The sequence below is a fragment of the Sorghum bicolor genome, chromosome 6 (genome assembly GCF_000003195.3).
Source record: "Sorghum bicolor cultivar BTx623 chromosome 6, Sorghum_bicolor_NCBIv3, whole genome shotgun sequence".
In the NCBI taxonomy this organism is placed as follows: Eukaryota; Viridiplantae; Streptophyta; class Magnoliopsida; order Poales; family Poaceae; genus Sorghum; species Sorghum bicolor.
In genome coordinates, this window is record NC_012875.2 from 47144700 (window position 1) to 47155032 (window position 10333).

Genomic DNA, 10333 nt, shown 5'->3' on the forward strand with positions numbered 1-10333 from the left:
ACTGATTTTTCTTTTTGAAAGATGTGCGAGCTAAGCTCTTCCTATCTCGTTAGCTGCTTAATTTTTGTGGTTCTTCCACTCTCTGATTAGTTAGATGATACTCCTAGCTAGCAGACTCGTTACCCCGTTGGGGACGCCCTTAGAACATGGAAATGGAATTCAGCGTTGTAATGTGCTGCCAACGTGTGCCTCTACAAACTCTACACTACACGCTCTAATTTCGCACATGTCCTCTCGGACTGATACTACAATGCTGTTACTCATTACAATTGCGAGCTAGGAGTATTTGCATGTTTCTAAGAGCTACGTACAATTCGAACTTCTGTTCGAAGGTGGATTTCAGATTGGTAACGACAAGTACAGTAGTACTTAGAGTGCTCGTGATTAAGCCGAAAATATGAAAAAAGGATTGCTGGGCTTTTTTCTCCTTCCTGACGGCCCGTTTAGCCCAAGACCAACTGGAATAAATGAGGGCCTTAGGATTTTGGAAGTTGGAGCCCAACGGCCAACGCTACATTTCCCTTTTTATTTCCCCTCTCCACCATTTCTAGGCGAATGAATTCTCTGTTTGCTAGTCTCGCACAAAACCTGAAGAAACTCGAAGCGGAACCGAATCAAAACCGAGCGCGAGAAGCGGAGCCGCGGCGAGCCGGGGAGGTGCGAGGAGGAGGAGCAATGGAGGCGCTGCTGGAGCTCGAGAAGGTGCAGAGGGTGCTCTCCCTCATGAGTTCGCGCGGCCTCTCCCACGCCGACTCCAGCGGCGGCGGCGCTGCCGCTGACCGCTTCCTCGCCCAATTCCTCCTCTTCATGGTACGTTTTTGGGGGTCGCCCCTCTCCCTCCGTCTCTACGAATTCAATCGACTCGGATGTGTAGGACTAGGAGCGTGATCCTTACGAGTTCGCCGAAGCCGATGGCCTCGCGCAGGGGCGAAAGGGCAAAATAGATGAATAACTAGGCGGCTAAACTTCGATTTTCCTTGGTTTGACATGGCACGGTGTGTCTAGCATAGCACAGCGCTCCCTCCGCCGCCCCTCCCTGCCTTCGTCCCTCGCGGAGGCTTTTGGTTCGGCAACGGGTTTAAGCGCGTACAGTATGTGCTGTTCGTTTTGCATTTTCAATTTTGATGGGTTTATTCGATGAGGACGGTTTCGGTTGTGTATTTGCGCACGCGTAGCTCGCTGCAGTGTGACATCCGATCGATTTGATGAGAAGTTCAGTTTTGTATTGACCTGCCGTTGATTGGTGACCTGTGCTCACTGCTCTCGCCAGGTCATACGTTTTGTTGGCATTGGCAATGACAAGCAACATGTGTACTCGTGCAACTGTGCTTGTGTTCTCGAGTTTCAGTCCAGTTAGCTAGGTGCCTAGGTCGAAGGAGATTGCACCACTAGTCCAAAGTATGGTCCATCGAGATCATAAACTGGCATGAACTGGACATTGGATCAGACTGATTTGCCACATTGGTCATGAGCAGACAGCAGTGTAGGTGCTTTGCATAATTTATTAAATCTTGCTGTGGCTTATTGTTAGCTAAGATTTTTGAATTACCATTTAACTTCAATAATGCAACGCAGTTACTTCATTACCTTGCTTTGGTGATCATATTCATTACACTAGTTTACTTTATTGTTTTTGTTGCTCCTCTGAATTTGGTATCTCCTGTTGACACATCAAAATGGGTCACTAGGTGCATCTAGAACTTCTTTCAAAATGATGATCAGAAAATCTTTTGTGCAGGTGCAACCGTTTGATTCTCTTACCATGGAGAATAAGTTCCTTTTGGTCTCTGAGCTATTAGCAAAGGTAATGTTAGTGACACCGTTCAACTTCTTGTTCATTTTTATCCATGTGTTTTCTATGAAGAAATCACAGTTGAGACCTTTCTTTATTAGGCTACTCCTGATACTTTGGAAGAAATGCAGCATCTCACCCATCTGGAAGGTAGTGGTAGTAATAGTTGTGAAGTAATGATGATCTTACCTTGAACTTATGAGTTTATCTGGAAATTTTGTTGTTGATTCGGTCTGGAACTCTGATAAGACATAGGACCCTTTCAACTGCAGCTAATCAAGATATACCTTCTGGAGGTTTACTCCAGCCAATTAAGAAGTCTAAGATGCATGCCGAGAACTCAACCATTCAGGCTGTGCCGATGGTTGGTTTTGATGCGATGACAAGAGCTAAGTCTACACTTGAAGATTTTGTACGTATTCTTTGTAGTTGGTATCCGTAAAATCCTTAATGGAAACACTGTCATGACTTAATCCTGGGTGACCCAAGTCTTCTGGGGCCTCTTTTAGTTGTTCTTATTTTATTTTCTCAAGAAAAACCTGTTTGCTTGTTTGCTTTTGCTTTTCTTACATTGATAATTTTTTATCACATTAGGGGATTCGCTTACTGTTTTCTCTAAGAAAAAACATACTGCCTTTTCTTTGAGATTCTGCAATGCATGTGCTAGAAAACAATTGAACCTGCTTAGAGGCATTAAGTCCATGTCAAAAATAGAAGTTAACCTGGAATGTATTTTGCTCTTTCCTTATTAGTCTTACAGAGAAACTGGGTCACATGTTCTAAATTTCGATTTTCCCTCTTCAAACATGTCTTTTTTTTTTGTCATGAGTCTATCTTTGGCACTTCCAGATAATTATGTTTCCCTAAAGTAATTATTTCCTTCTTGAGAAAACAGTGCAGATCGTACTTTATGTTTCATGGTTTGGATGTTAACGAGCCACAAGCCATTTTCAAGTATCTACCTGTTCTTTGTTTCACAGAGAGCTACATATATCAGGTTTTTCTCCTGAAACGTGCTCCAAACTTTCTTCTTATGGTTTATGTTCTTCACTGAACAAACTGAACATTTCTTGTTGCAGTTAGATGCTTCAAATGAAGACTGTTTACATGTAGTCCCAAACGACAACACTTCAAAAGTAAGACCTGCATTACAGTGAAATAAGATATAGAAATATAGAATGCAAGTTTTGCTAATTTTGATCTACATAGGCCTTATATTATAGTGTATACATTAGCCACCTTATCTACCACACAGGTGTTGGGAAAGAAAGAAGAAGCTCTTATTGAAACATCCTTGTCTCAAATGATTGAACCCCTTGAAGGCCTTCTTCAGTGTCAAGGATTAATGACAGATCGGTTGGAAGCTTCTCCTCTATGTACTTGTTATGTAATAGATTCACTAATACTGGGCTAAGTTACTTTATTTTCTATTGTTTATAGATTGGGAACTGAACTCAAATCAGGCATTCAGTATTGGTCTCTAGAGAGGAAGCTCTGCCAAGCATTACTAAGAAATGAGAAGGTATGCAGAGACTTTAATTTTGCTGTAATTTAAAAACAAATAAGTATCCTGATAATAGCGATGTTTCGGTAGATCATCTGTCAAATTTGATCAGACCTGTTGATCATCATTTTTCTTTTGAAAAGCTGTACGCTCTTGATACTTCAAAGAGGAAGCGATGGATGCCAAGTAACAAACTATATTAGTACTTGAATTAAAAGTGAATGCATTACTAATTAACTTAGTGAATTTTGTATTTCAAATATATTGAAACTGAACATAAACAATATTTCCTATTGGCAACCTCAAATATAATGCTTAGTGTTTTTTCTGTAGATCTCTATTGAAGATGTTATGAAGGCAATCCATCTCAAATCATTTGACTATCGAGTTCTTAACCTGTTGATGTTTCAACTTACTGGTCAGCATGTATGCATACCTCTTTGTTAATAACCTACTAAATTCTATTCTGACTTCTGTTGTTAAAACATGGCATCATTTTCTTTCTTGTTTATTATTAGGTCAATGAATTGCATATGGACTTCTTGTCAGTCTCAGAATTTTTGGTTGAGATATCTGATGACCTGTGAGTATGCTCTGGATCTTACTCTCACATGCATGAACTGCCTACTTTAAAAAAAAATCTGTGATTGATGATTTGGCAAATTTGTAAAATCTGAGGCAAGGTAGTGCATGGGTTTCAGATGGAACTAGCGCTTCTGTTGAAACTTTTGTGAATATGAGATGTCGGTGTTGTATGTAAATTGAAATGATAATTTTATTTCGAATGACATTGTGCTTTAGTTATCATGTAACCTAACTATTAAAGGATCTGCGGAAATAGAAACCCAACAATTTATGTACTGTTATAGTATACCTTTTTTTTCTTAATTAATGAAATGACATGCAGCTCTCCTGCATTGGTCGAGGGCAAAAAATGTATATAGTCCTCAAGGACCAATACAGGCCTAGATGCACCATGTGCTGAACAGAAACTATGAATAACTTTCATACTTTTTTTGTTTGTTTTACAAGCCATGTCATCAATTGAAATAGCTGTTTCACCCGTGACTTGTTTTTGAATATCTTGCAGGTATGATTATGAGGTAAGTTGGGCTACTGAATACTGATATTGTCACTCTAATCTTAACTGTACTAGTGTAGGTCTAACTGTTGATGATGTTCAATTTGTTTTATAGGATGATGTTATGAACAATACTTTCAATATCCTTCGCATGTTTGCTGCAATATATGGACCATTAGAGGCACCGAATATGCTGGTGCGTAACAGACAGTCTGTTTAACTAAATGGCACATATCTCTCCTGATAATGTTACTCCTTCATTCCTTTATTTCAAATGCTATCAGATATTTAATTTTTTTCCTGCTTGCAAAATTGTGAGTTATCTAGGCATAATCACATTGCGTGCCGTTTTGATATTTCGTTCATGCGTCAATAATCTTTTTTTTTTTAATTTGGGATACTATTATCGAGTACCTGCTTGTACCCTCAATTTTCTCAAAATGAGAAATTTGGATATTTGGGACTAGGGGGAGCATCGTCTGAGGCAAATTGGAAGTTAGGTCCAATCATGAAACCACTAAAATCAGTACAACAGGTTTTGAATGAATTGTGGAGTAGTTGTAGTTATCAGTCTAGCCTACCTATATAAAGAATTTTAAATTCAAAGTAAATTAATCTGCCTTATGAATTAGGATAAGCACAAATGAAAAATTCCTGATATTGCAATGAACATGATAAAGTAGAAGTTAGTGTTTTATAAAACCTCTTGAAATTTCAAATGTTGTTATAACATTCAGTATACTGCAGTTTTTGTCCCCAAATTTTTTGTTGTCAGCTTGGTTTGATGTGTCCTGTTTGTTTTTATTTTTCACTGGGTAGTTCCCCACAGCAAGATCTTTTCATTTTTTATATATAAATACAAAATACAAGGCTATGTAAAGGAAAGAAAAAAGGGTACACTAAAAGAGAAACTATATAGAACTGAACCATGTCAATCAGAGGATGGAACTCTTGTATTTTGGGTAAATGCAGGATTAGCTCACTTCTGAATTGTTCCTTCCAAGAAGAAACACCTGGGGCCTTGCCCTTGAAGTTGTTAAGCACTTAAGTTTAACGCTGTTTCTAAGCACTGATCACCCATGCTTGAAACTTCCATGAAATTATTTTGGACTTGCTGTCTTGTCTCAAGTAACCTGTGTTGGAGGTTGAGTTTCAAATTCACTGGATGTCAACTGAGAACTAGCAGCTGATAGCCATTGTACATTAGAAAAATATATTCCTCATTGCCACTGCATTTTCCATTTGTTGGACACAGCTGTAGCACTGTCTACATGGGTATTTCTTATTAGGATATTCTTGTGTGTTCATTGAGTATCAGCCATGTGTCCTGTTTGTTCCCCAATTGGTAACTTGTACTCAATCCATTCCAAATTGTAAGTCGTTTGACTTTTTTAATATCAAGTTTGACCACTCGTCTTATTCAAAGTTTTGTACAAAATATCACTTTCTTTTGTTGTGTATTGGTTTATTAATAAAAGTTCTTCAAGAATGACTTAAATTTAACTATATTTGCACAAATTTTTTGAATAAGACGAGTGGTCAAACTTGGAGTAAAAAAAGTCAAACGACTTACAATTTGGGATGGAGGGAGTAGATTTTAAGTTTATATGATTATTGTTCACTGAGCCAAATCTGTCGTTATAGGCATGAATTGTGGAGGTTTATATGATTATTGTTCACTGCGCTCAGGGGAAAACTGAGGAGGTTTACAAATCCAGTGAGAAAATAAGCACTTAGGAATAGGTTCTACTAGGTACACTTTTGTTTATTTGGGAAAAAAAGATGTATCTTTGTCTTACAGAGATAGGTCGCTATCTATCTATTATTGGTAATAGACCCCCCCCCCCCCCCTGCGCTCCCATCCTCATGGCCCTTGGATGTGCATGGGAACGGGTGCACTGCGTGGGAGCAATTAAGGCATATTTCTCTTGTACAGTCTTGTGATAGGTTTACTGGATATTCTAATTTAGTCATATGTTGAACAGTACTGTTTAAAATGGTAATACTTGTCATGGCTGTTGTAGGCCAAGTGCATAGGCGAGGCTGAAGAGAAATATGAGAGTTTCTCAAAGAAATTGGAGCCTAGTCTCTCAGGCAGTTACTGGAGAAGATGTGAGGAAGCTACAAAGGAAGGTAGTAAAGACATTTTGGGTTTGTTTCTTCATCTGATCTGTTTTTATTTTTGGAGCACTGTCATGTTTACCATCCTATTGCAGGCGGAAAAATATCAGGCCATGCATATGGAACATGGAATATCCCTCGTGTGATAAGCAATGAAGACTCTTTCCGACGTGAAAGATTGAGCAAACACGATGCTTCTGCTGTGATCATCTGATAGGCAAATTTCATGTTCCAAGTATCTTCAAAGTTGAAGCTCCAGTACACTGCTAGTAAGTGTCTTACCTGTATGCACGTTTCCATTCTTGCCAGGTCAAATGCAGAAATGACCTGCAACCGTTATGTAAGGTGCTAGGGTCTGCTCAGTGGGAACTCCTTGAGGCTATACCTTGGGCCCCTTATTATGCTCATAAATTTCTATTTATGACCAGTTAGTTACCTTGCCATTTCCTAACATCCTTAAAGTTTCTTTCCTCTGACCAAAAATTCTCTTGTTCCTTTTCCAGACCATTCGATGGTTCATATGGCTATTTCATACCAACAAAGTACACATCGAGTGTCCTTGCCATCTGAAGTATATTACTTTGGTACGGAGCAGTGCCTTGGCCATTCGTACTCTCTGAATGAACTTCCTAACAATCAAATCAAATGTTTCTGTGATCTTAGTGGCACAACCTCGACAAATCATCTCTGAAATGAAAAAAGAGGTAAGGCATCCTTGAAATGAGAAAGGAGGTACAGATTTCTCGGGAGGGGCATGGCAGCTGTAGTTGATGTGAGTTGTTTTTTGGTTCACACAGATCTTGACAAGCGTTGCTCAATTCTTTGTTTTGCTGCTTTGTAGCATAAAAAATGTATATTATGTGTCCACCGTCGTCAGTGATCGATGCATGCAGATATCGTGACACGATTCCCTGGCTCTGAAGTCACGTACCGTATGGTCTCGGCACACAATGGCGTGATAATATACACAATAGCGACATAGCGTGGTCCTTGTCTTTAATGCCGTCTTCTGTCTTCAGACCAAGATGCATAAACTGTTTGGTGGTGACAGACTTTGGGGGAGGGCATCGTCGGCCTTGCATCAATTTACTGGTGGATGGTGATGCGCCGATACATTCGGGCCTGACGTGGATGCATTTTGGCGGAGCTGCAGATTGCATCTGATCCGCAACTGCATGCATGGGAGCGCAGATTATGCAAGTACCTGGCAACCGTTGCTGGAGTTGGTTTTGTTGGATACTTGGATTCATGGTGCAAGGAGAAGCTGGTGGGCGCCCGGCACGAGTCATGTCTGTTTTTGCGGTCAATAATATATACTATACTATACTATAATAGTAGTGGGCAGCTGTCGTGGCGATCATGGTTGATCTTATGGTCCACATGACCACATAAAATGAGGGCCTCGAAGCATGGCCGCCTGCGAGTGCCCACTGCTCGACGCAGACTTGGTAGGGGCCAATCAATCCACAAGTAACAAGTTTGCCTGCATGCGTCTGCGTGGGTCTGGCCGTTGCAGCACCGATCTCGCGCTGTAGCGCTGCATATGTATACTGTATGATTTTTTTCCCCCAGATGCGATGGGGACGGCGGAGCGCTCAACGTTGCTCTCGCTCGTGCAACTTGTATATCTATAACCTGAACACAACATTAAATATAGATAAAAAATAAACTAATTATACAGTTTAGTTGAAAATCGCGAGACGAATCTTTTAAGCGTAGTTAGTCCATGATTAGCCATAAGTGCTACAGTAACTCACATATGCTAATGACAGATTAATTATGCTTAATAGATTTGTCAGGAAGTTTTCAGATAAGATATGTAATTTGTTTTTTATTAGTTTTAAAAAACCCCTCCCAAAATCCTTCCAACACATCCGATGTGACGTCTAAAAAATTTTCAAATCCGATCTAAACATGCCCTTATTATCCCTCTCCTACTGGCTGGTACTCTAAATATAGGAATAGAAAACAGTTATAAAATAGAGCTCACTAACACTTTGAATCATGTATTGAAAAAGACATGAAATTGCTAGAATGAACGCTCGTGCAAAACTTGACGTGATTGATCTATTCTGCGGCACTACTTCAATAGTACTTTCAGCGAAAGAATTGTGTTTTCCTCATAATATTTCAGAATCATCATCAACATAAGCCAAATTTCAACGAAACGAATTGTTATAGACAACACCAATTTTTTTGTTTGTTTTTCTTTCTTGCTGCAGATGAGACAATCCGTTTTCACTAAAATTTGTTTGCCATGTTGAATTTGAACTAGTTTCTCTTATCGAAAGTATGAGTCCATTAGCAGGTTAGCACAAGCTCTAAAAATCAGATATAGGCCGGCCTGTCTAGATCAGCTAGGGCTAAAAATTTACTCAAATTAGCTTAGCTTACAACTAGTTGTAGGCTTGACTAATAAATTAGATCATCTATTAGCTCTCTGTTTGGGTGAGCTAGGGTTAAAAACTTGTGAGCTTACAATAATTAGTTCTATATATCCTGACAGATCCATAACTATATATGTAATATATATGACATGATAATAACATACAACCAACAGTATATCAATGCATTCTGTGATAAGAAAACAAAGTCGGCCTCGCGTGCGCCTGCTAGACTCACTTGTGGCCACGCGAGTCAGCATCTGATTAACGCCGGGCTACAGTGACAGATAGATACCTACTCGGCTACTCCTGCTCCTTTCCAAGTTCCAGCCCTTCACCGTACCAGTTGACCACACCAATGCCGTACTGACTTTGCGTTACTTTGCTGTAAAACGCACACCATTGGCCCGGTCTTTGTGACGGGCCTTGTTTAGTTCCAAAAAAAATTTGCAAAATTTTTTAGATTCTCCGTCACATCAAATCTTTAGACACATGTATGGAGTATTAAATATAGACGAAAATAAAAACTAATTGCACAATTTGATCGGAATTGACGAGACGAATCTTTTGAGCCTAGTTAGTTCATGATTGGATAATATTTGTCAAATACAAACGAAAGTGCTACTATTTCTATTTTGCAAAAAATTTTGGAAATAAACAAGGCCATAGTATATATGATCCGCATTGAGGGATTAGTTGCTTCAACCTAGCAGCGACCTTTATTTTTCATCTTTTTATTGATATATTTTATTATTAATTTCAAATTAAATAGATGTTATTGTCAAATATTTTACATTTGATTATTAATGCATCACATATATCTAACAGCCATCAAGATTATACTACAATTACAATTACAATGAGTTTGATCTCCGTCACATGATTCAATAATGGATATATCATAATTGCAGGAGAAAACCATACATAAGAGATAGAGATCAAGCCAATACAAACCATAGTGTACGATGGGTGATTTTGAAAACATATTAGACATGATTGCACACTTAGTTTAATACACTGCACGTAGTATGACTAAAGTGTTAGTCAAAATACATAAAGTTTGACTGTTTCAGAATAAGGATATAGCAAGGTAGACGTATAAAATACACTAGAACGCAATATAAAACCATCATACACATAGATTGCCTAGGATACAATGAACAGTGATAGGTTCACGTACATGGATCAACTTTGTGCCTATGGTTTTAAACTGGAGCGAATAATTAGGTCTGTTTGGCCTAGGTCCTGTCCACCCACCTTTGTTCGGTTTTTGCATACTCCCTCCATCTCATAATAAGTGTCGTTTTTGCTTATCGAGAAGTCAAATGCTTTTAACTAACCAAATATATATACAAATATTTATAGTACATAATTAGTACTATTAGATAGATTGTTCAATCAACTTTCATAATAAACATATTTTAAGATACAAATGTTGATAATATTTTATA

At 38.8% G+C, this 10333-nt stretch overlaps 1 protein-coding gene across 2 annotated transcripts; it reads left to right on the plus strand.

Annotated features, from left to right (window-relative positions):
* Positions 558 to 7986, plus strand: LOC8057448. Of its 2 annotated transcripts, XM_021462424.1 has the most exons (15): positions 559 to 810; positions 1739 to 1804; positions 1894 to 1942; positions 2065 to 2204; positions 2688 to 2789; positions 2872 to 2928; positions 3048 to 3148; positions 3233 to 3314; positions 3630 to 3722; positions 3815 to 3879; positions 4387 to 4399; positions 4493 to 4573; positions 6402 to 6510; positions 6594 to 6767; positions 7002 to 7986. In XM_021462424.1, exons 1-14 carry the CDS (start codon positions 676 to 678, stop codon positions 6710 to 6712), a joined length of 1212 nt encoding a protein of 403 aa, XP_021318099.1. In that variant the 5' UTR covers positions 559 to 675; the 3' UTR covers positions 6713 to 6767; positions 7002 to 7986. The 2 variants fall into 2 exon arrangements, with proteins under 2 accessions (XP_021318100.1, XP_021318099.1); XM_021462425.1 differs by lacking the exon at positions 3630 to 3722 and having other exon boundaries at positions 558 to 810.

Excerpts from the sequence above, each read along its gene's own strand:
- LOC8057448 (XM_021462424.1), top strand. The coding sequence starts at position 676 with ATGGAGGCGCTGCTGGAGCTCGAGAAGGTGCAGAGGGTGCTCTCCCTC. Across the intron at positions 1,805-1,893 it reads TCTCTGAGCTATTAGCAAAG|GCTACTCCTGATACTTTGGA; the intron begins GTAATGTTAGTG and ends TTTCTTTATTAG. Across the intron at positions 3,315-3,629 it reads CATTACTAAGAAATGAGAAG|ATCTCTATTGAAGATGTTAT; the intron begins GTATGCAGAGAC and ends TTTTTTCTGTAG.